This window comes from Diaphorina citri, unplaced genomic scaffold, assembly GCF_000475195.1.
Source record: "Diaphorina citri unplaced genomic scaffold, Diaci psyllid genome assembly version 1.1 scaffold148, whole genome shotgun sequence".
NCBI lineage: Eukaryota > Metazoa > Arthropoda > Insecta > Hemiptera > Psyllidae > Diaphorina > Diaphorina citri.
The window spans coordinates 284,848-309,444 of NW_007377585.1; the positions used below are offsets into that span (position 1 = coordinate 284,848).

Below are 24,597 nucleotides of genomic sequence, written 5' to 3' on the forward strand. Positions count from 1 at the left end.
AAAATTGATTCACCCAATTAAAATCAGTTTTACATTCTTATCCAACAAAACCATCTGTTCGTTGTGACTTATCAAAAAATGATAAAAATATATTTATCACTGTATTATTAGGAGTACAAAAAAGATGATGTAACGGAATGATTAAAATTTAAAAAAAAAAAGAAACAAAGGCGAAAGAGATGAGAAAAGGTGATGCAATTAATGACCAAAGTGACAGCATTGTATATTCTAAACCACCTGTATTCATAATTAATTAATTACCTTTATTATAAGGTAATTACCTTTATTATAAATTATGGCACTTTAGGTATGATATCTTTAATTGTAAGGGTACTTTGATGAATTCATACCGCTGATAAAATTGAATTTATGGTGCCTTATAAGTAGAACAATTACTGAGAAAAATATCAACCTTTAGATGGTGTTTAATAAAAAGTCGATTCTATGTATTTTGTGTTGAAGAACGAGTTTATAAATTAGGTAATAACTAATTTACTATTTCTGGCTTGAGTGTTCTGACCCGCTCATTGTTGTAAACTTGTTTTTTCTTTCTATTTTACAAGCAGCCTGAAGTTTAAGTTTTCAAACAAGTTCTGAATCAACACGATAAACTAGAATCTAGAATGCGTACCTACATTGAATATAATTTGATATTTCGATTTTATTAAACATCAACATCGGAAAATTTACATAAACAAAAAGCTTCGTATTAGATACTAATTCAAATGCAACATCTTTAATTAGAGGGACAGTAGAGATTTTCTCAAAAAAAAGGTAAAAATTGAAGTGGGGATATTTTAAATCCCACCATAAAGAAACCGAATGTAAAAATAGAAATGGATTCCAAGAGCTAAATCTAACAATTTTTGAATATTTAAGAAAGGATGTTGGAAAAGCATTTTTCATTCTATGCAGACGAATATTTCAGGAGTTCACACTGGTTTTGAAAACACAAATTTTGAAAAAGATAAAAATCAACGTGATGCCTATGCAGCATTTGAATCTTCAAGTTCAATTTCAGTCCAGGGAAAATAAAACAAGTGCTAAAAAAACACACTAAATTTTTACCTTTTTAAAATGATTCTCACCCTTGAAGGGCGTTCAGTCTTCGGGTAACATTGCTACCTATCACCGAAATATGCTTCTACAGGGAACATTCTTTGAAATGGAACTTTGGCACCAAAGTAAACGGATCGAAGGTTTACTCTAGAACACCATGCTTCCTGTAGGCTACACACAAGTGGTAAGCAGCAATGTGCAATTATGTATAAACGGATCGAAGGTTTACTCTAGAACACCATGCTTCCTGTAGGCTACACACAAATGGTAAGCAGCAATGTGCAATTATGTTTTGCTGTGTTTATAAATTTTCCACCATCCTTTATTAACACAAATGTCTGATTGTTCTACTACATGGAAATGATTAGTCGGGTCAGGGATAGGAAGTTCTCTTGCTTACTGATAAACTTCACTTTGTGATTAAATTACCAGGAAGCAAGCGTTACCGTTCTGATCGGGGTGGTCGCATGACTTTCCCTCAGTAACAGGACGAACCATTTCCATCGAAAGTGAGAGGATACTTAGCTTAGCTTAAACTAATCTCACTTTGTGATTAAATTACCAGGAAGCAAGCGTTACCGTTTTAATCGGGGTGGTCGCATGACTTTCCCTCAGTAACAGGACGAACCATTTCCATCGAAAGTGAGAGGATACTTAGCTTAGCTTAAACTAATCTGTACAGGAAATAAATACAATGTGGAGAAGAGATGGCCTATCATGAGCTGGTAATCTTTTCAACGCCACTACTACTGCTCAGACTTGTTCCGCTGGTGTTATCACTCTGATTAGATCTGAGTCCACATTGACCCGCCCACTTGGCTTTGCCAGTTGTATGGGACTGAAAACAGACAAGAAAAGCAAACAAATCAGTATAAAATAGTGGGATACCTAAGTAATATAGTAAATACTTATTATTAGAATACGTAGCTAAATTTATATGCGTAGCTACATACACGATAATGTAAAATACTATTTCAACTAAATCCCGTCATAGCGTTTAAAATTTTTGTTCAAAATATTCAGGGTAAAAACTCAAATCCTAGAATGGAAACAACGAGTCCTTTCGTTTTGCTAAACTGCGTAAAATACTATTTCAACTAAATCCCGTCGTAGCGTTTAAAATTTTTGTTCAAAATATTCAGGGTAAAAACTCAAATCCTAGAATGGAAACAACGAGTCCTTTCGTTTTGCTAAACTGACGAATAGGTATTTCAGGAGTTCACACTGGTTTTGAAAACACAAATTTTGAAAAAGATAAAAATCAACGTGATGCCTATGAGCATTTGAATCTTCAAGTTCAATTTCAGTCCAGGGAAAATAAAACAAGTGCTAAAAAAAACACACTAAATTTTTACCTTTTTAAAATGATTCTCACCCTTGAAGGGCGTTCAGTCTTCGGGTAACATTGCTACCTATCACCGTAATATGCTTCTACAGGGAACATTCTTTGAAATGGAACTTTGGCGCCAAAGTAAACGGATCGAAGGTTTACTCTAGAACACCATGCTTCCTGTAGGCTACACACAAGTGGTAAGCAGCAATGTGCAATTATGTTTTGCTGTGTTTATAAATTTTCCACCATCCTTTATTAACACAAATGTCTGATTGTTCTACTAAATTATTTATACCAAAGTTATTAAAAGATTTCCGTAGGAAAGTCCAAAATTTGGAGCAAAGTAGCCCCAGGTTACGGTACCGTGAAATACCTACCTAGGACAGCTGTGAAATATGAAATGGCACAGCTGTAAAATAGGCTTCACTTCATCATCTTCTTCATCCCTCCATCCACTAGAAAACAACACCGTGGTTATCACTTGTGTGAAGTGAGCCATTTGACCTCTTTGAAGTTCCAGAAGTGAAAAATGGAAACCTTTGAATATTTCGCAAGTAAATAAATGGTCAATTAAAAAAGGAAATTTATACTAATTTATAGTCAAAAAAATATTAAAATATATCTTGCAAAGTATTCCATTTAATTATTGAATAATTCAATCCATTTGTATGATTTTTTGGATTTTTTTTAAAAATAGGTCGTGATGTTACTGTTGGCTAACATGGATTGCTAAGTTCACAGCCACCTTTATTTTGACCTTGAAAGAAAAAACACCAAGTGAATTCATAGAGGAAAACGACCTCCTGAAACCAATGACATCAGGGAAATTATAGAATAACCTGTTGAATATCCCAAAAACCAAAAAACATGGAAAACTATCTAAAGCTATCTAAAGAAAGTGAGTATTGTTCTTTAGCTTTTCAGACATTTATTATCATGAAAAATGCATTTAAAAATCTGCATGATAGGTATAGTTGCTACGAATTTTTCTACAATACTTAAAAAGTCTGTTAACCTGGTGAAATCATAGAGGAAAACGACCTCCTGAAACCAATGACATCAGGGAAATTATAGAAAAACTTGTTGAATATCCCCAAAAACCAAAGAACATGGAAAACTATCTAAAGCTATCTAAAGAAAGTGGGTATTGTGTTCTTTAGCTTTTCAGACATTATCATGAAAAATGCATTTAAAAATCTGCATGATAGGTATAGTTGCTACGAATTTTTCTACAATACTTAAAAAGTCTGTTAACCTGTTCCACTTGGTCCATTTTCATATCTGTGAACTTCAAACATCAAACTGATAACTATCATTCTGTAGCTGCGTACGACTTTATTATTTTTTATATCCATCATTGTGGAAAATTATATCATCGTATTTTATGGCTATGACATGTCTTCAACGCGAGGGATTTTTAGACCCAATTCTATTTTGTAGCTATCATTCTGTAGCTGCGTACGACTTTATTATTTTTTATACCCATCATTGTGGAAAATTATATCATCGTATTTTATGGCTATGACATGTCTTCAACGCGAGGGATTTTTAGACCCAATTCTATTTTGTAGAGCTCATTTCACAAGAAGTAACTTCAGTAACTTCTCAACAAAAGCTCTAAAAGAGATTGACAAGAGACATTTTTTTGATATCCACCTCTCTCTAAAATAACCTTTGTGACACCCTCACCGCAATAGAATAAATATGACATTCCTACATAATGAACTAACAAAAGAATAATTTGGACCCTTGAAAGAAATTGTCATGTTTTAACAATAAAGTTGTTCAGAAGACGTGATTATTGGATTATTCATGTTATATGTTTTATTATTAATAATTTTGATTTTAATTCATGAGAGATGTGATTGATTTAAACTGGTTCAAACCCTTAAAATAAGGTGACTACCGACTTTGAATTTTGATAAAATGCTAGAGCGTTTAAGAATCAAGAGTCACAAACCTTCCTTACAAATGAGTTACCTCATTTCACTGGAATAACACTTGAAAATATGTACCTACCTATGTATTACTGGGTATAAATTCTCCTTTTAGGTACTACTTATAATATGACAAGAAGTACAATATTGAACATAAATAACATGTATAACTTGCAGTGACAGCAAGTTCAGTTTGAGATCTCAAAACATGCAAAATTTCATAAACTTCCGATCTTGCTTAATGTCACACACACCTTCCTTACAAATGAGTTACCTCGTTTCACTGGAATAACACTTGAAAATATGTACCTACCTATGTATTACTGGGTATGAAATCTCCTTTTAGGTACTATAATATGACAAGAAGTACAATATTGAACATAACATGTATAACTTGCAAACTTGCAGTGACAGCAAGTTCAGTTTGAGATCTCAAAACATGCAAAATTTCATAAACTTCCGATCTTGCTTAATGTTCGAACCCCCCCTGTTGAATATCCCCAAAAACCAAAGAACATGGAAAACTATCTAAAGCTATCTAAAGAAAGATTGTTCTTTAGCTTTTCAGACATTTGTTATCATGAAAAATGCATTTAAAAAACTGCATGATAGGTATAGTTGCTACGAATTTTTCTACAATACTTAAAAAGTCTGTTAACCTCTTCCACTTGGTCCATTTTCATATCTGTGAACTTCAAACATCAAACTGCTAACTATCATTCTGTAGCTGCGTACGACTTTATTATTTTTTATATCCACCATTGTGGAAAATTATATCGTCGTATTTTATGGCTATGACAAGTCTTCAACGCGAGGGATTTTTAGACCCAAATCTATTTTGTAATCTAAGTTTTTTGAGGTTGAATCTGATGATCTGAGATCTCATTTTGGGAGAAAAATTTATCTTCTTTATAATAATGAGGGCTTCTCCGCACATGATGGTCATCTGGATAGAATGCATAGCTGTCTGCTATTTGTTTGTTATTTATTCTGGTCTTAGAAAGCTAATCGTACTGAATGCTCCTCTGCCCTAATTGTGGTAATTCCTATACCATACACTTTTCTAAGGCATTATGCTGAAAGTCTCTTCTAATATTGGTTTTCCCTCAATATCAGAGAGCAGAGGAAAAATTCAATGGTACATAGATATATAGTTAATCCATTCCCTGTTTCTTCAAAAGTTGAGTTTGTTGTGACTTTAGAGACCCCTGAACTGTAACATGATCTCATTCTAGTTACTTTCAGCTATGATAGAATCTCCACTATTTTGTAATCTGAGTTTTTTGAGGTTGAATCTGATGATCTGAGATCTCATTTTGGGAGAAAAATTTATCTTCTTTATAATGATGAGGGCTTCTCAGCACATGATGGTCATCTGGATAGAATGCATAGCTGTCTGCTATTTGTTTGTTATTTATTCTGGTCTTAGAAAGCTAATCGTACTGAATGCTCCTCTGCCCTAATTGTGGTAATTCCTATACCATACACTTTTCTAAGGCATTATGATGAAAGTCTCTTCTAATATGGGTTTTCCCTCAATATCAGAGAGCAGAGGAACAATTCAATGGTACATAGATATATAGTTAATCCATTCCCTATTTCCTCAAAAGTTGAGTTTGTTGTGACTTTAGAGACCCCTGAACTGTAACATGATCTCATTCTAGTTACTTTCAGCTATGATAGAATCTCCACATAGTTCTGAATTTGAATATTATGCCCATATTACAATCGTTTAGTTTTTTCTCTCTTTATTTCTTTTTAAACATATCTAGTGATTTTGTCAAGTGGTTTTTTGAACATATAATATCATATTTTACGATGTTTTTGATAGAATGATAGAATCTCCACATAGTTCTGAATTTGAATATTATGCCCATATTACAATCGTTTAGTTTTTTTCTCTCTTTATTTCTTTTTAAACATATCTAGTGATTTTGTCAAGTGTTTTTTTGAACATATAATATCATATTTTACGATGTTTTTATTGTTGATTTTGTTTGTAGGTGCGTTGTGCGTTTTGTTTCTCATAGTTTGCCGTGTTTTATCTCGGATCTTGTCTTATAGGTGACATTAGTTTCCTTGTGCGTTTTTATTTCGTGATGTAGTTCATTGTCTCTCTTGTGAAGTTTACGACTGACCGTTTGTAGGTGCGTTGTGCGTTTTGTTTCTCATAGTTTGCCGTGTTTTATCTCGCATCTTGTCTTATAGGTGACATTAGTTTCCTTGTGCGTTTTTATTTCGTGATGTAGTTCATTGTCTCTCTTGTGAAGTTTACGACTGACTGTTTGTAGGTGCGTTGTGCGTTTTATTTCTCATAGTTTGCCGTGTTTTATCTCGGATCTTGTCATATAGGTGACATTAGTTTCCTTGTGCGTTTTTATTTCGTGATGTAGTTCATTGTCTCTCTTGTGAAGTTTACGACTGACTTTGTTCTAGAACCATTAAATTTTCGTCAGAGTGATCCTGCGTAGGGACATTTAGAAGAAATAGCCAACAAAGAGGACAAAAGCTTGAGAATAAAGTTTTTACTGTCCTTTCTCACATACTCAGGCCAGAGTAATCCTGCGTAGGGACATTTAGAAGAAATAGCCAACAAAGAGGACAAAAGCTTGAGAATAAAGTTTTTACTGTCCTTTCTCACATACTCTCATAACACCAAAGTAATAAAACAGTACATTTCGACTCACCAGATAAAGGTAGACAAAATCTCGGAAACTGGTTTCCTCCAAATATTAAACGTAAACCAGATTTGGTTTTTTCAGAACCAAATCGAGAGATCACATACTCACGGATCTATCACACGTTTCATCGAAGACATTTTTATCTACTTTTAAAATGGCTTGAGGAAAACTAGATCTGATTGTAAAATTAAACCTTGTGTTTTTTTTTTTTAGTTTTTTCCCTTACCATAACAATAGATAGGTAGGTTATCTGTTAGTGTAATTGGACTCCATTATTTATTTTCTATGAAATGACTAGACGACTACGTGGTACCTGCTTTTCCGAAATAGGCCATTCATTAGCTATTAGCTACTTCACATTCATTAACCGGGATAGATGGTTCCATTTCCCTTGAGGTGTTGTGAATCCGACACTTTCAAACAAAAAGTGAGACTTGATTGCTGATGTACATATATTACGAGGTTAGGAGGCATTGTTGTCTGGCCTTTGGTTTGGTCGTGACCTTTCTATAAACTGACGTGAACTCATTCTCCCACTATATTAAGCCATTAAGTGCAATGACGTAGAATTCCAGGTTCTGACTTCAAGCAAATGAATAGTGGGTACTTGGATAGTAGTGACCGCATTTAGACAGTGACAGTATCATAAGTATATTTAGTCAGTGACAGTATCATAATATGTATGTGGTTACATATGGACAATACAATATTGTACATGGGAATTTACACTTGAATATCTTTGGAAAATTAAAGAATGAGGAAAGCAGGCGAGATCAATGTAACAAAGTTTCCACCCTACTTGTAATTGGATTACAGAAATGCTTAATATGGACAAGAATAATTATTATGGTACAGTACTGTCAACTGGCAAGTTTTTTTGTACTTGGAAATCTGAAATATCAACCTGGTCATAATTAATCAAGACACAAAGAATCTAATACTATTGAGATAGGTATTTTATAATTATTTTGATAATTTAGTTAGAAAATGGCTTACTTACTTCTCCGACACTTTCAAACAAAAAGTGAGACTTGATTGCTGATGTACATATATTACGAGGTTAGAAGGCATTGTTGTCTGGCCTTTGGTTTGATCGTGACCTTTCTATAAACTGACGTGAACTCATTCTCCCACTATATTAAGCCATTAAGTGCAATGACGTAGAATTCCAGGTTCTGACTTTTTTATTGTTTTTATTTTCCTATTTGATAATGGCCAATGATGCATATGTTCCGAACAGTTCCAGAATGATAAGGAACAACATAATGACACGTAGCCTAGTTATCTTGGCAGTTAGCAAGCCTGCCTTGTAAACCAAAGGTCGACAATTCGATTCCTGTCAGGGACAAGCTTTATCCTAAAAGCGGTATGAATCGTTGTCGGAAAGGGTGGCTTCCTCTTATCCTGCTCTCTTCCATTTCCGGTTTTCGGGATGATAAGAGCTCCGTTGTTACAGTTCCCTGTACCAAACCTTTTAAAAAGAGATGATGGTGGATTCATTCATAAGGTTTGAAGATGATTATACCTAGCTATTAGATAAGAGATAAGAATAAAGTCCTTCTTCCTTCCTAATTGGAATAATCATTGAACCAACTTGTCCATCTGCATCCACCTACCCCTCATTTGGAACAATAACACATAAATCATTAAGACACAAACTGATTGTAATATTCCCTTTACAAATTCTCCTTTATCTCAAACGTTACCTACGTTAGTTTCCATTGATGACTCGCTGAGTCTAATCAGTCAATGTTTATGTTGAAAAATTTCCGGAACAATAACACATAAATCATTAAGACACAAACTGATTGTAATATTCCCTTTACACATTCTCCTTTATCTCAAACGTTACCTACGTTAGTTTCCATTGATGACTCGCTGAGTCTAATCAGTCAATGTTTATGTTGAAAAATTTCCGTGCCCCTAATATTTTGTTTGTGTTTGATCAACATAGTGGGTATGTGGACGTCATTCTCATTACATATTTAATTCAGAACCAAATCGAGAGACACACAAATATTTCCGCTAATTGAACCACGTAACTGAGGAAGGTACTTTCAGTGTTTCATTTAAGTTTTCCAGGATTTTCTTTGTTTATTCACTGTTCAGTAATCTATGATTTTTGAGCACAATTATGTTATCGAAGCAACCAATTTGTTCCGTAATTCAATTAACACTGCAGCAAACTTGAAGAAAAATATTTAATGTAAAAACCGAGATAAAAAATCGAATTGAAATGAAAATATCACTTGGTAAAATTGAGGTAGCAATGAGAGGACACTGTCTTTGATACGACCTGTATAATTGATAATTTAACTATGATACTAACTTAATGAATTACTTGTATCTATGTAGGATACGGAAAAAAAATCCAATAATAATGCAAATCTACTTCAATAATCCTGTAACTAATCCATCAATACAGCATTTAGCACTATTTTTTGAGCTCATGAAAGGGTTTCACTTAAAACTTAAAAGAAATATCACAAATCCTATAAAACATAATCGAATCACAAATCCTATCAAAAAGTCGACGAATCTTGTATCCTATTGAATTTCTTGCAATCCTACAATAGATGTAGAACCTACATTTGTCACAGAACCCTTGAGTCCCCGAGACACTAGATTCCCTACAATAAGGAAGGTCACATAAATCACTCACATACCCTTCATAAAAACAGTAGCTAGCACCAAACCACAACCCTTTCACCCTACGCAATTTCGGTCCTCTTTGTGACAGGATTCTATGTTTGGAAAGGAGGTTCACTAAAATTGTGATCTTCTGATCATTATCCATCACCCGTTAAAGTAAAGAATTAAGGGGAAGAAAAATGGGCTTTCTAGGTAGGTAGAAAGGGTTCTTCGTCACATTTTGAGTTTTCTACCGTTTCTACAACACTTAGAGAACTAGGGAACTACTCATCCAAAGATTTTCTGGGACAAAGGCTTTAAAATTGAACTTTTGGCTGAGAGCTTCTAGCAGGACTTGGACTTCTGAACTCTGTTCATTCTTGTCAACCCATAGATTTGGAGCAGTTCAATTTCGGGCTCAAAACATCTTTTCTGGAAACACTAGGTAAGAACAACCACTACACCTTTACAATAAAAAAAGAGGTGTTTTTTTGTCTGTAATCTTTTCTTGTTAAATAGCTACCTATGATTACTTATTCATTAGAAAGTGGGGAGCCAAATAATCGACCCTTTTCAGAAAAGACACACCTTGTATGCACTATTCATGTAGTATTGATAAAAAAAAAGAGGTGTTTTTTGTCTGTAATCTTTTCTTGTTAAATAGCTACCTATGATTACTTGATTACTTATTCATTAGAAAGTGGGGAGCCAAATAATCGACCCTTTTCAGAAAAGACACACCTTGTATGCACTATTCATGTAGTATTGTGAGAAGCAATCTAAATAATTTCATCTGTTTGATCACTAGAACCACTTGTTACCTACATTGAGAGTAAACATATCAAATATTGGGTTATCAGGATTCTTGATTTTCCTTATAAATCTATTGTGATCATCAGAAATGAGTTTGTTCTTTCCCATCAGAATCAAAGCAATGTAAGTTGCAATGGCCTGTTTCCACTGAAGCCAACTCAAATAAGTAGGTACCTACCTACACATGTTACAATGACCTACTTACAAAGAAAACCAAGATTTTCTTTATTTTATGCTATTCTATCCCTGATAGGTATGTTGAAATCCGACTTACATACCGCTTGAATATCCTCGAAGCCTGTCGGAAACAATGTTAGTACTTAAATTTAAACAACACATTATTCGTGTTTAAAAGCGGATTAAAATTAAGTTATTCATCCTCATTCAAAATTAATATTCGTGGTAAATGTATTTTAGAATTTAGATGAATAGATAACTTTGCCCACCAATGTCAAATGTTTCCACTTATTCCCGATTTTGAAAATTTGACTTGATTACTGTACCTATAAAAGTACACGTTTTAATAGAAAGTAAAGCTGTCAAATATTTAAACATATTTAACTTTCCCTCCTCTTAAACTGGTTTTACTGTCCACTGGTGTTGAACAATTTTATGATGAGCTTTTGTCCACACTTAAATATTTGTCTACCGAATATACTGTCGAAAATGTAATCATTTTCACATCCAGTAAATGAGAAACTGCCTCTGTAGCACGACATTATGCCTTTCAACTTCAACACGTCTACATTAAAGTAATACTATCATACATGTTCAACACTGGTGTAGACCTAGCTTTGAGAATTCCTTTTTACTCCCTTATTGTTATTGGAATAAATAGGTATTAAATTTTTATGTTCATTTATGTAATACTTTTTAGCCGAGCCACATTTTAAATTGATTTGATTATTTATTTATATGTACATGAATCGAGGTGAACATATAGGAAGTTCATTGCTCAATGCTAAAGACAGTTCATTACCACTATTATTCCTTGCTCTACTTCTTATCAAAAACTAACACATTCTGTTTGATAGGGGGTTAGCGTCACTGGTATGACTACTAAGTTTTAGTGAGAAAAAAAAACTAAATCATAGCGTATTTTTTTTTGAGAAATTTAAAAAAGGTTTCATTTTAAAAGTAATTCTTTCGTCGTTTGTTTTTTCTTCTTTTTTATGGTAGATAAAAACAGAAGCTTCTTATAATATTGGGTTTGATATTTGAAATCTGGAAGCTTTAATTTGTTCTCTTTGTTTTTATTCCTCCTAATCTACACTCTATTTTTTATTGATTTTAAATAATTTATTGCCAGTAAAGATTGAAATAAAACAATTGAATAAGTTAATCATGTGCAAGCTAGTGGTTTTCTTTTTAATCGACGTCATTCTCATTTCATGTGAGTCACTTCCTTTTTCTTAGATTTTTTAGTGAGAAAAATATCCTCTTGTAATGGGTGAAACAGCAACCAATGCGTGTACTCTCGATCCATCAGAGTATAGGACCACGCTCAACGGTTCTTGTAAAGGGACTTTTCAGTCTCATTTTGGCAGTATAAACAGGGTATATTCTATTCTTAACTTTAATGCTTGGTGGGGATCTGAGGTATCTACCTATTGATTGGTCACAATATTTAGCAATGCGAAGCCTTTTTGAGTAACATTAATTGCTATGCCTACGTCACATCATCCTTTTATACCTATAAGTACTAACGCAAAAAGGTTTGATCATGGTTTAAAAATGATAACCCCTGAAACGTAAGTTTGGCCGTTGTTTGAAAAAATGTACCTACTCGTACATATAAACCTTGAAAATTTTGTGTAGTATACACCATGCTCAATCCTGTCACTACACCCCCTAATCTTTTCAGTCTCTATTATGGGTATAGGTGCAAGCTCCAAAGTCATGAATCCGGCATCCAAGCAATTTGTTCACCTATTGAATGTTCTCAATATTTAGCAATGCGAAGCCTTTTTGAGTAACATTAATTGCTATGCAAAAAGGTTTGATCATGGTTTTAAAATGATAACCCCTGAAACGTAAGTTTGGCTCTTGTTTGAAAAATGTACCTACTCGTACATACATACAAACCTTGAAAATTTTGTGTAGTATACACCATGCCCAATCCTATCACTACACCCCCTAATCTTTTCAGTCTCTATTATGGGTATAGGTGCAAGCTCCAAAGTCATGAATCCGGCATCCAAGCAATTTGTTCAAGACCTGATCGCCAGTGAGAAAATCGTCATCTTCTCCAAATCCTACTGCCCGTACTGCAAGATGGCAAAAGACGTAAGTTGCAAAATAGATTATACTCTATGACCAAAATATTGCTTGATATAGTGTTGAAAAAGCCTACCTACACCTTTCATATTTCGGCATAATAAACGACCACCTTGCCAGCCTAGTTAGCTTGGAGGGTAGCGCGCCTGCCTTGTAACCGTTAGGTCGCGGGTTCAATTCCCGCACGGGGCGACCTTTATCGTAAACAGCAAACAGCTCGGGATTCTCTTACCTCCTTCGATTTCGGGAAGATAAGACCTCGGTTAATACAGTTCCCTCTATCAAACCCTTTGAAAAAGAAAAAAAAATCTTATATCAACCAATAACGTAAGTTCGAATCCATTTTTAAGTCGGAAAAATACAGTTTTAGTCATAATTTATGTCTGTTCTGTTTTACCAGGTGTTTCAAAAGCTGAAAGTTACGCCCAAGACTGTTGAGTTGGATCACAGGGATGATGGAGACTCGATACAAGATGTCCTGCTTGAAATCACAGGCGCTCGCTCAGTAAGATATTTTTGTAAAAATAATAATAATAATAATAGACTCTTGAGTGGAAGGCAACCACTAGGTGAGGTTAACGCCTTAGGAGTTCTCTACCACCTAACCCTTACAGCTCCATTATTATGTGGTCGAATTCTCAAATAAATGGGGATAAAATTCCATACCTCGGCTGGGATCGAACCCACGCCCTCCTGTTTACCAGGCGAGCGTCTTGACCACCACGCCACCGAGGCAGGGTTTCCCCCCTTTTTTTGTGTTAACCTTCATCCCCCCAGGATATGTGAATGTGTAGACTGTATAATGACAAACTTCAGGTTCAAAGGTCTTTAATAATGTGGATTTTACCCTCCATTCGACTGCAAGCTACCAGCCTATTCACATTAACCTCACCCAGTGTAAGTGGGGCTGGGATAATCCGACAGCAGGCGCATACCCAGATGGTCCATTCGGATACTAACCACGCGCAACGTTGCTTAACTTCAGCGATCAATTGGAAGTGGTATATTCCACTTGCTATCGTCGCGCGCCGCTCGCTATGGCCAAATTTTAATTGATATATCGTTTGGAATTCAAATCTGCAGTCTCCTGCAAAGGGGGCACTTAGTAATGCTGTGATATCCACTAAAGTTGTGAAAAAGCTTTGAACACAAAGAATTACCTAGATACCTACTTATTATTACTTTTACTTTTTTTTTTAAAACATTTATTTATGCAATTCAAGGAGTTTTAAATATTAATGTTTGATTTTACTTTTCGCCAGGTGCCGCGAGTGTTTGTGAATGGTAAATTCATCGGTGGGGGCACAGATGTAAAAGCTTTGTACGAGAAGGGAGAGCTTCATCCTTTAGTTCAGTGATGAGCCAACAACCCCTTACCCTTATCTCTCTAACCCCGCTCCCACCACTTCTGAACTTATCTGCTGTATCCAATATCCATGCTAAACTGCAAGTTGTTATTAATTTATGGAATTGAATCACTTTCTCTTCTCGTTTAAATCAACTTGGTCAAACTTTCTCTTCAGACATAAAATAAATGTGTCACAAGATGAGGTAACTTTTGAATCAAGTCTTCTTAGTAGAAATATCAACCTAACTATTAAAAAAAGTCTTCCTTCCCGTTTGTACTTAATTATAATAAATAAAAAAATGCCAAATATGAAATATGACATATTCTGCTCCCCTGAACCACCATACTAGCCCGCTTGTCATTTAAGTAGGTATACATAATTGATTTTGATTAACAATTCAAGTAACTACAAGTCTCCTTAGTAGAAATATCAACCTAACTATTAAAAAAAAGTCTTCCTTCCCGTTTGTACTTAATTGTAATAGAAAAAAAATGCCAAATATGAAATATGGCATATTCTGCTCCCCTGAACCACCATACTAGCCCGCTTGTCATTTAAGTAGGTATACATAATTGATTTTGATTAACAATTCAAGTAACGGATTTTGACACAGCAGGTTGAAGGTTAACACTATCTGATATTGGGAATAAATTAAGTCATATCATGCTAGCATCATACGACTATCACATGTTCTAGATAAACAAACGTCAAGATAGACTAGACCGATAGATATATACAATTTGAATTTTTAATTACTTCAACTACAGTTATCTATCACTGTGTCACGGCATGGGGATTGTAACCAGGGCGGGTGGGCGGAATGAAATTCGAAAATGGGTGTCCAATACTAGGAATTGAATGTATAATCTACGTTTAGGATTCAATTCTTTGAATTCAGACAATTTAGTAGATAGGAACCAAACATGTTTACAGATCCATTTGTCTATAAACAGGGAGGAGAACAGCTAACCCTAACCAGCCTAGCAAGCTGGCAGTTCCTCAAAGGGTTCTCTCTGCTTTTAAAGACCAAGTTTTGGCACTTTGTCATAGTGAGATTGTTAGCGATCGTGAATGGAATTTCCCTGAATAGGTGCGTAATGTGTAGGGACGTCATGTGACTAATTTCTTGAAACTTGATGAGATGATCCGTGATGCGTAAGATGATTATTTTTATCTGATTAAGAACACACGCGTCATTAAGTGTGCCGTTTTCTAATGAAGTTATGAATAAGAAAATACCCAAGTGTTGATCTTATCAAAGAAGATAAGAATGTAACAAAGTTCACCGAACGGCGTTTTTGTATAAAATATCCTCGTCTAAACAAGGGTGGGCCTTTCTCTGCCCACCCTGTTTGATCTACTCGTTCAAATTACTTTAGTGTCTAAATCTCTCAAAATATAAATAGTTTTATGGTATTCTGTGTTTGTCTCATCACTTTTTCCATACATACCAACATCCTCACTACAAGTATGGTAGATATCGTTTGTGATTTTGGGAGTCTGTGATTTTGGCGACTTTCCTATCATTTCTCTTTCGAATAAACATGGTAGGTATTATTTACTTTTCTATTTTATATTTGTATTCTAATCTGTCTAATTTTGCATTGTTTTCTATTCTAGTTTAGAAACTCACCATGGTCAGATCTCGTTTCCATTGGGACCGACATCTTCCGTCACACATAGGGCACGGTCGTTCTAACGAGTAGCCGCCACATTCTCCACAGTCTAACGAAACGTGATCCTCGTACCAACTCACTCCACATCTGTAGATCTATCATTTCTCTTTCGAATAAACATGGTAGGTATTATTTACTTTTCTATTCTATATTTGTATTCTAATCTGTCTAATTTTGCATTGTTTTCTATTCTAGTTTAGAAACTCACCATGGTCAAATCTCGTTTCCATTGGGACCGACATCTTCCCTCACACATCGGGCACGGTCGTTCTAACGAGTAGCCGCCACATTCTCCACAGTCTAACGAAACGTGATCCTCGTACCAACTCACTCCACATCTGTAGAAGATAAAGTGGCCATTAGAATACAAGTACATATTACAAATACACTTATGTACTGGAGATAGAGATATGTAAAGAGGCTGACGAAAAACGCCGACCCCGTCTGTACACCGGAAAAGGCGAAGAAAAAGAAGAAGATAGAGATATGTAAAGAGTGAGTGAGTTGTAAAAAAGAACCATTTTCAATTCTTTTCAGTTGTAAAATGTTACTTTAAGAAAAATGTCAATTACGGCTGTTCAAAATTTCCAACCCACCTATTCTCAGGAAGATTGTTTGTTCCCGGATAGATGGGCTGTGTGTACCGTTCTTGTATGAACGTGAACATAAAGGCCATAATAACAATAAAACACTTACGTGAAACAGGAATTGAGATGGATGCGAAGCTCCTCAATGGACAGGACAGGCTCTGTGTTGTAGAAGTTGTTCTCTTCCAGCGAGGAATACACTTATGTACTGGAGATAGAGATATGTAAAGAGGCTGACGAAAAACGCCGACCCCGTCTGTACACCGGAAAAGGCGAAGAAAAAGAAGAAGATAGAGATATGTAAAGAGTGAGTGAGTTGTAAAAAAGAACCATTTTCATTTCTTTTCAGTTACTTTAAGAAAAATGTCAATTACGGCTGTTCAAAATTTCTAACCCACCTATCCTCACGAAGATTGTTTGTTCCCGGATAGATGGGCAGTGTGTGCCGTTCTTGTATGAACGTGAACATAAAGGCCATAATAATAATAATAAAACACTCACGTGAAACAGGAATTGAGATGGATGCGAAGCTCCTCAATGGACAGGACAGGCTCTGTGTTGTAGAAGTTGTTCTCTTCCAGCGAGGAGATGGAGTTGTAGCTTTGACTTCTATGGCTGAGGCCACATCCGGGATGCATGGTGGTGAGTGAGGTAAGGGACATGTTGGGGGTGTTAACTGCAACAGAGAAATACATTTCGTTGTTAGACAACATTGATCTTGGAAAGAATGATCTTTGAAAACATTAGTCTTCGAAATTCCAAAAAATCAACACTTTTTTGTGGAGGCCAAGTCTCGACGTTAATTTTGTAACACGGAACCAACCGCAGTGGTGTAGTGGTTGGCACGGTGGACTTTGAATCCAGTCCAGGTCATTAAAAAAAAAATATATATAGGGCTTTAACATATTTTCAATGACAAGGCCATTCACCGTGGGAAATAATGTTTTTAATGTGGCAAAATAATAAAGAACACAAGAAAATAATAAAGATAGTAACAAGGTATTTTGAACCTAGCACCTCCGATTAGGTGATTCCATATGGTCACGCTTTGGATGTGAACCAAGATTCTTGCGTAGGTATTCCAAATATTTGGAATTTGAATGGAAAATATATAAATAATAATAGCTTTATACATAAAATTAGATACCTTTTCTCATGGAGTAGATACTTTTAAAGTCCGAACTTCAAATAAAATTTTCTGATTTTCTCTCAATATGAACACCGGCAAAGTACATGTAAACGTTAACACCAAGCAGACAGATACACATGTGAAGCATTTACGAAAGCTGCTGAGAGATTAAAGTTCAAAGGGAAAATCCCTCGTTACTTTTTCCCCTCGGCTTTCACGATTTTCTTCACGAAAAACACTTTAAATGTGGGATTTTCTCTGCAAGCTTCGAGAAAAATCGAGGGAAGAATATTTTACCCTCCACTGTTTTCCCCCATGACGACACAAAGTCGCGTCTCAGTATTGATTCACCACACCTTCTCATGGGGCGTAAGGGAGGGAGGGAAAATGACGAGGGAAGAATATTTTACCCTCGACTGTTTTCCCCCATGACGACACAAAGTCGCGTCTCAGTATTGATTCACCACACCTTCTCATGGGGTGTAAGGGAGGGAGGGAAAATGTTCAATATGGGTCATTTACCTCCCATCTCCCATTAAATTTGAGTTTACGAGAGGAGTTCTGTAGGAGGAAGGTATTAGAGGGGAAATGTACTGTGGGAGGGAATAGGGGGGGAAGCATGCACAAGTGTAGAAGAGTTCTTGTAAGTTTACATCCATTAGCGAGCACTTCAAATTTTAGGTTAGGGAGGAATGGGAAAAACTCTTTTTCATTTTCCTTATTGCACTTCTAGTGTTTGCTATGTAGATCCCATAATATCCAGAAACCCTCAGACTCTGAGGCTCAGAGCATCAAGTTCAGTGAAAACACTACTTTGGCGATTACCTACATAAACTTATTACCTACTTTTTAAGCGACCATACGCATAGTGAGGTACCTACCACACACGTCTTTTGTTTACTTTTGTCCGTAAGACATTAAAGTCAAATAACCTTATCAGTCAACACATAATCGAGTCCTGTTCGTCAAAAACTACAATAACAAGACAAGGTGTTTATATTTTTCTCTGAGTCATTAAGTAGTAGATAAAGTGTGTAGTTATGTAAACTCCATGTTGAACCCCATGTGCAAACACGTGCAGATGTCATCCAAACGTGCACTACGGATTATTCTGGAATCTCTTTCAGATGTCACAGCCATATCACTCATTTGCCGAATGACTTTGATTTTGATAGAGGAACAAAAGGATTGTGTGTCTTTGCTAGTGTTTTACACAGAAATGCTGCTTCAAATGTGTACAACTGTACAGTGACTACAGTGTACACTTTTGAGGAAGTAGGTACCCATGTAGGATGCACGTGGAAAACTTTCCGCGTGTATAATTAGGTATCTAATATTTACATAACATGGGTACGAAATACGAAACATGCTAAAAATCCCAGTCGATCAATTAACATAGGCTCCACGGTATACCAGCTATCAGCATTCAATATAATAAATTCATGTTAGTATAGTTAGGTATAGTTGGTAATACTGGAGTAGGTATGAGACTCTCAAGGAAATCTACCACGTGATAATTAGAAGGTCCAAGTCCACTTTAGGAAGCAAATGGTGATCGTAATTAAATTACTAAAATAAATATAAACAGTAGGGTATCCGTGTATAGTCAAGAACGTGAAAAGCTCTCTGTAGGTATATATAGGTACCCATGTGCTTTTCAAGTGAGCTTTGTTCATGCAATCGGCGTGGTAGTTATAATTTATACTCTGAACAAATGAGAGAAGGCTGGCTTTAAGATGTTTTTGATCTTTGACTTGCTGAGGTGCAAAGTTTTCCACTTTTCCACAAGAGATCTAAAGGGATTTTCCGTTCAATGCAAGGTTGATTGAAATACCTACTATGCGATTTTATCACTGAATAAATTTAATGATCTTTGGACAAACATTATTAACATATGGGGAGTTTCTCATGATAGGAGCATGATCATGCTAGGGAATATACGTACATGAGAATTCATGTTGAACATCATTTTCCTTATCCGATAATAATTCGAGTAGCTATTTCGTTCAAGTTGTTCGCTGGTTAACCAAGAGCTAAATAGCTGTAAGGTAAATAGCTAGCCTCAAGAGCTAAATAGCTGTAAGGTAGGAAGGTTTTCTAAATATGTAGTCATTTCGGTAGGTATAGACCGTATAGCTGCTGTTGATATTTTAATGGCTTTCCATTCCACTTTTTGCTAATAATTACACTTAGGTACCTCAGTATCAGTATGTAGGTACCTATTGGAATGTCGGATTTTGCCCTCCGGTATTTTGACTCCTTCCCTGAATTAAAATAAATAAATCACAGGAAAGTGCATCGATTCAGTTCTCTCAAGCATAGGCGGTTCTTGCCTAAATTTTTGGGGGGGCTTGATTTTGAAGGTACACCTTCAAAATTTTGATTTATTGCGAATATATTATGGCGTAGTTACCTACTTGGGTATTTTGCAGTCCTAAATTCGAATGACCGACACATGGTTGTAGGTCACTTTGGAATAAATTCATGATTAGGATTCATTTAGTTATTCAATCTTCAAAATCGTTGAACTAAACGAAAAGTTGAATAAAAATCTAAATGAAAAGTTGAATAAAAAGAAAGGGGTGGTTAATTCTGCGAAGTACTCCGATCAGTAAGAATAGATTGCCAAAATTCACTGGAAAGTCTGGAAATGGGAAATACCCACTGGCACTGACCGTGTTTTTTTCTGAGAAGACTAAAAAGTAAAAATTTTGGCCGCAAAACAACAAGTGTGGTTTAAACTACACTTATCTTATTATAATGATGGGTAAAACCCAAAGAACTGTGGCGTAGATTAGAAGAGCTAATGATCAACACACTTGTTCACTTAAATGACTTAACAGATAAGTATCTAACCAACAACCTAATAGGTACTTATTGACTCTCCGTATCAAAGACATTCAAAACACCTTAACATACTTTCATTCAATGAAGGTAACATAAAAGTAGGTAAAGAATGAATCATACTGACTTTGGTATCCTGTGTCTTTATGATTTGGTGTTTTAAGCAGATAGCAGAACGATCGTGTTGCAATAACGCCAAAGACAAACGCTGATCTACTAGAAATTAATGCCAACTATATATACCTATTTATTATAGGTAGGTAAGTAAGCAGGTATAAAGAAAACGTTAAAAACAAAGGATTAAATTATATATTATGATCAGATGATAAATCATACTGATTTTGGTATCCTGTGTTTATGATTTGGTGTTTTAAGCAGATAGCAGAACGATCGTGTTGCAATAACGCCAAAGACAAACGCGGATCTACTAGAAATTAATGCTAACTATACCTATTTATTATAGGTAGGTAAGTAAGCAGGTATAAAGAAAACGTTAAAAACAAAAGATTAAATTATATATTATGATCAGATGATCACTCTGCTGAAAATCTCGTACACTCGCATGATTTTAATAAAAAGAAGTAGGTATCTAGCAACTATAGATACCTATTTATTATAGGTAGGTAAGTAAGCAGGTATAAAGAAAACGTTAAAAACAAAGGATTAAATTATATATTATGATCAGATGCTCACTCTGCTGAAAATCTCGTACACTCGCATGATTTTAATAAAAAGAAGTAGGTATCTAGCTCATGGTATTTTAGACAGAAAGCTTGAGTGAGCTTTTAGGGAATCTTTTGTTTCAAAATACCTAATTGAATAATCTTCTTTGGCATTATTCGGAGCAATCTTCTGTTAGCATTAGATTATTGTTCTTTATTGCAAACAATGGGGAAAAAATCTTCCTCTAAATACTCGTAGTTACGTAGTATTAGTGCTTTATTTAGACTGTCGAATTAGGACATGTAGTCCCTTTATCTCAACAGTTTAATATTGCACCACTTTATTTATTTAAATTATAAGTACAATATGGTAGGTAACAAAATTAATAATAATAATAATAATAATAAAAAAAAAACAAGTACATTGAATACGTAGGTAAGCCGCGGAGTAAATATAGATAAGTAGGTAAGTACGTCTGAGTTTTCCTTTTCTAAATGTTGCCAGAGACGTAGGCTGATATTCACGTGAATACTTACCACATTGCTAAGATTCGTAGCAAATATCTAGGTACCCACCTATAAATAATCTCGTAAATTGTAGGTATAATAATAGGTAAGTACTTAGATTCTATTTAGGAACACAATCAAGCGTCCTATTAGCAAGTCTAGTGTTTAAAATTACCCATAGGCACAAATCTGTCATGAGGTTATATAAGCTTTGTTTACAAACAAAGTTGGAATGAAAATCACAAGTCTAGTGTTTAAAATTACCCATAGGCACAAATCTGTCATGAGGTTATATAAGCTTTGTTTACAAACAAAGTTGGAATGAAAATCGCAAGTCTAGTGATTAAAATTACCCATAGGCACAAATCTGTCATGAGGTTATATAAGCTTTGTTTACAAACAAAGTTGGAATGAAAATCGATTGAAGCAATGTATGTTATGTCAATTGGTAATTTACAAGTCGATCGTTCTAGAAAAAAAAACTCAGTGGAATCTAATGACTTCATATTGCCTGGCTGTTGGTCTGATCTTCGCTATGGAAAATACCTGTAGGTATTATGATGAGATTTTCCCAACTGATGTTTTTTCCATAGACCTCCTACCTACTATTTTAAATTAGTAAAACAGAAAGGAAGAACTTGTACCAGAAAAATTAGGTAGGTGTAGGTGCCTAGTGTCTGTACATAATGAGCAAGTTCTAGGTAGAAGTTCTACTGTTTAATCATCAGAATTCTTTTGTCTCGGTCCGGTTTAAAGTTGGAAAACTGTCGTCACTGGTGGGATCTGCTGTCTTTTATGCCAACCAGTTTAACCGACTTGGTGCATTAATTAGAAATATTTCTTGCTGGAAAACCTTGAAAGATGCTTTATCTTTATGAAAACCTACGGCGTAGCACATGTTGTCATGAGGTCATCGCATGATACCTATCACAAGTGTACAACAATGGCAAATCTACATACATATAACTATAAAATAACTCTAATTTGAATAGGTACCTACTCTTCATTGTATAATAATGTATAAGGTATCCTGAACAATGAAATTAATCACTACAAGTTATAGTGGAACCAGGAAACATCATACTGATATTAGTTTCTATGGAAGATCAGTATGATTTTTACGCAGAAGTGGGTTGGTGTAAACAAATACAGTGAAAACCCAATGAAGTGTGAAAAAATTGGCAGGAACTACTTATAATTCGCTGTTTTTCTGGATTCTAAGGCTGTTAATATTACAATCAACGTTAATAAATTAATATTATGACTGACATCACAAAAATTCCAAGTTTTATGCATTAAAACTGAGGTGCTTAATCTTTTAGAATTCAGAAGAATGATCAGCTTACCTGTTAACCGACATCACAAAAATTCCAAGTTTTATGCATTAAAACTGAGGTGCTTAATCTTTTAGAATTCAGAAGAATGATCAGCTTACCTGTTAACCCCGTCATAAACGTATAGGTGTAACCGTCTAAACAAGCCATTGTAAGACTAGTAGAGAAAGCCAATGGTTAACTTGAATCAGAGAAACTAATAACCGCTGATTTGAACAAAAACACAAAGCACTTTGTTCAAATTAAATTGAAGGGAGAGCTATTGATGAAGGTAATTAGATGATCTTTTAAAGAAAATATTTGTTCTCATAACAGAGGAAAAATGAGAGTTTAATTTAATAATTGTTAAGTAGCTTGTAATTTTATCACTTCTTTATATTGACATCACAAAAATTCTAAGTTTTATGCATTAAAACTGAGGTGCTTAATCTTTTAGAATTCAGAAGAATGATTAGCTTACCTGTTAACCCCGTCATAAACGTATAAGTGTAACCGTCTAAACAAGCCATTGTAAGGCTAGTAGAGAAAGCCAATGGTTAACTTGAAACAGAACTAATAACCGCTGATTTGAACAAAAACACAAAGCACTTTGTTCAAATTAAATTGGAGGGAGAGCTATTGATGATGGTAATTAGATGATCTTTTAGAGAAAATATTTGTTCTCATAACAGAGGAAAAATGAGAGTTTAATTTAATAATTGTTAAGTAGCTTGTAATTTTATCACTTCTTTATATAGATGTTCGGAAATTTTCACAAAACTTAATCAGTAATCCAGAGTATCTACAGAAACTTATTTGAAACAGATTACAAACTGATTTTTTTAAACTTGGGAACAAACACAAGGTAAATTTAAACGAACGTTTTGGTACAGCGCTAAGCACAAGACTGATTAAGTATTGGCTCGGGTAGAAATATTTATAACTTAAACTGACAGACTCAATTAACTGATAACGTAGAGGAAAATATGAAAAAGGCGGCTCGACCCATATCGATAACACATCGCCTGGAAATGGAATTTTTCCTCACTCATCCTAGTCTCATACTCGTAATATAGATTAGCTAGGGTTCAATGGAATCCCTAATCCTTCCAACACAGTGAAACAGGTGCCATGCGCCTATTGAGAGCGCCGGCAAGCAGTGGAAATGATAATCACAGACCGATCTGACAAAATCGACTTAAATCAAGATACCTCTTAAATCAAGAGCCGAAGGTAAACTGAGCAAAAGGAGGTATAAAACCGAGCCTCAGTAGAAAACTTTTCATTCAATCAAGCTAATATGTCAAATTCATATTTGGCAGATATCTAAATGTTTGGTATTTTTACTTGGTTTAGTTATCTTCTGCCACCATTATCTATCGTTGTAACCATTTTGAAAATCGTCACCTACGTAGCTCCTCCAAATCAAAAAACCTGAAATATGTTATAGTTAGGATGCATAGATATGATTGCAATGTGATCAAACACAGACAAGCTGCATAATCTCGGAAAATCCCTTGAGGGAAATTCCTGACTGGTCTGGCTGCAATCCTGTTGTTGCATACATATGTGGGAGGGAATAGGGGGGGAAGCATGCACAAGTGTATAAGAGCTCTTGTAAGTTTACATCCATTAGCGAGCACTTCAAATTTTAGGTTAGGGAGGAATGGGAAAAACACCTTTTCATTTTCCTTTGCACTTCTAGTGTTTGCTATGTAGATCCCATAATATCCAGAAACCCTCAGAGCATCAAGTTCAGTGAAAACACTACTTTGGCGATTACCTACATAAATTTATTA

At 35.1% G+C, this 24,597-nt stretch overlaps 3 protein-coding genes and 1 long non-coding RNA gene across 9 annotated transcripts in view; 3 read left to right on the forward strand and 1 right to left on the reverse strand.

The window, feature by feature from the left end:
• LOC108251846 (zinc transporter 9) overlaps window positions 1-11,333 on the forward strand; it is a 22,818-nt gene extending 11,485 nt beyond the window's left edge. Inside the window, exon 4 of the mRNA XM_017442251.2 lies at window positions 10,708-11,333. The gene's annotated coding sequence lies outside the window, so the exon portion shown is untranslated. The remainder of the gene's footprint in view (window positions 1-10,707) is intronic.
• Window positions 1,331-23,716, reverse strand: LOC103505056 (protein pinocchio). 4 transcript variants are annotated; one of them, XR_003390330.1, is made up of 5 exons: window positions 22,921-23,180; window positions 16,845-17,019; window positions 15,965-16,094; window positions 1,688-1,897; window positions 1,331-1,554 (listed from the first exon to the last, which is right to left on the reverse strand). XR_003390330.1 is itself a non-coding variant. In XM_026820458.1 (4 exons), exons 1-4 carry the CDS (start codon window positions 23,326-23,328, stop codon window positions 1,775-1,777), a joined length of 477 nt encoding a protein of 158 aa, XP_026676259.1. In that variant the 5' UTR covers window positions 23,329-23,716; the 3' UTR covers window positions 1,649-1,774. The 4 variants fall into 4 exon arrangements, 3 of the variants coding, with proteins under 3 accessions (XP_026676259.1, XP_008467587.1, XP_026676260.1); XM_026820458.1 differs by lacking the exons at window positions 1,331-1,554; window positions 22,921-23,180 and adding an exon at window positions 23,280-23,716 and having other exon boundaries at window positions 1,649-1,897; XM_008469365.3 differs by lacking the exon at window positions 1,331-1,554 and having other exon boundaries at window positions 1,649-1,897.
• On the forward strand, window positions 9,917-14,137 carry LOC103505055 (glutaredoxin-C3). Of its 3 annotated transcripts, none has more exons than XM_026820460.1 (4): window positions 9,917-10,086; window positions 12,604-12,740; window positions 13,132-13,236; window positions 13,994-14,137. In XM_026820460.1, the coding sequence occupies exons 2-4, from the start codon at window positions 12,612-12,614 to the stop codon at window positions 14,087-14,089; spliced, it is 330 nt and encodes a 109-aa protein (XP_026676261.1). In that variant the 5' UTR covers window positions 9,917-10,086; window positions 12,604-12,611; the 3' UTR covers window positions 14,090-14,137. The 3 variants fall into 3 exon arrangements, with proteins under 3 accessions (XP_026676261.1, XP_008467584.1, XP_017297749.1); XM_008469362.3 differs by having other exon boundaries at window positions 12,622-12,740; XM_017442260.2 differs by lacking the exon at window positions 9,917-10,086 and adding an exon at window positions 11,784-11,847 and having other exon boundaries at window positions 12,622-12,740; window positions 13,994-14,135.
• LOC113465709 lies at window positions 21,829-23,069 on the forward strand. Its single transcript, XR_003390334.1, has 2 exons — window positions 21,829-22,791; window positions 22,881-23,069. It is a non-coding gene; the product is annotated as an uncharacterized LOC113465709 (long non-coding RNA).
• Window positions 23,717-24,597: the final 881 nt, after the last annotated feature.

Excerpts from the sequence above, each read along its gene's own strand:
- LOC103505055 (XM_017442260.2), top strand. The coding sequence starts at position 11,799 with ATGTGCAAGCTAGTGGTTTTCTTTTTAATCGACGTCATTCTCATTTCA. Across the intron at positions 11,848-12,621 it reads CGACGTCATTCTCATTTCAT|GTGCAAGCTCCAAAGTCATG; the intron begins GTGAGTCACTTC and ends TTATGGGTATAG. Across the intron at positions 12,741-13,131 it reads ACTGCAAGATGGCAAAAGAC|GTGTTTCAAAAGCTGAAAGT; the intron begins GTAAGTTGCAAA and ends CTGTTTTACCAG.
- LOC103505056 (XM_026820458.1), bottom strand. The coding sequence starts at position 23,328 with ATGGCTTGTTTAGACGGTTACACTTATACGTTTATGACGGGGTTAACA. Across the intron at positions 17,020-23,279 it reads GTTTATGACGGGGTTAACAG|TTAACACCCCCAACATGTCC; the intron begins GTAAGCTAATCA and ends TCTCTGTTGCAG. Across the intron at positions 16,095-16,844 it reads CATCTCAATTCCTGTTTCAC|ATGTGGAGTGAGTTGGTACG; the intron begins GTGAGTGTTTTA and ends TATCTTCTACAG.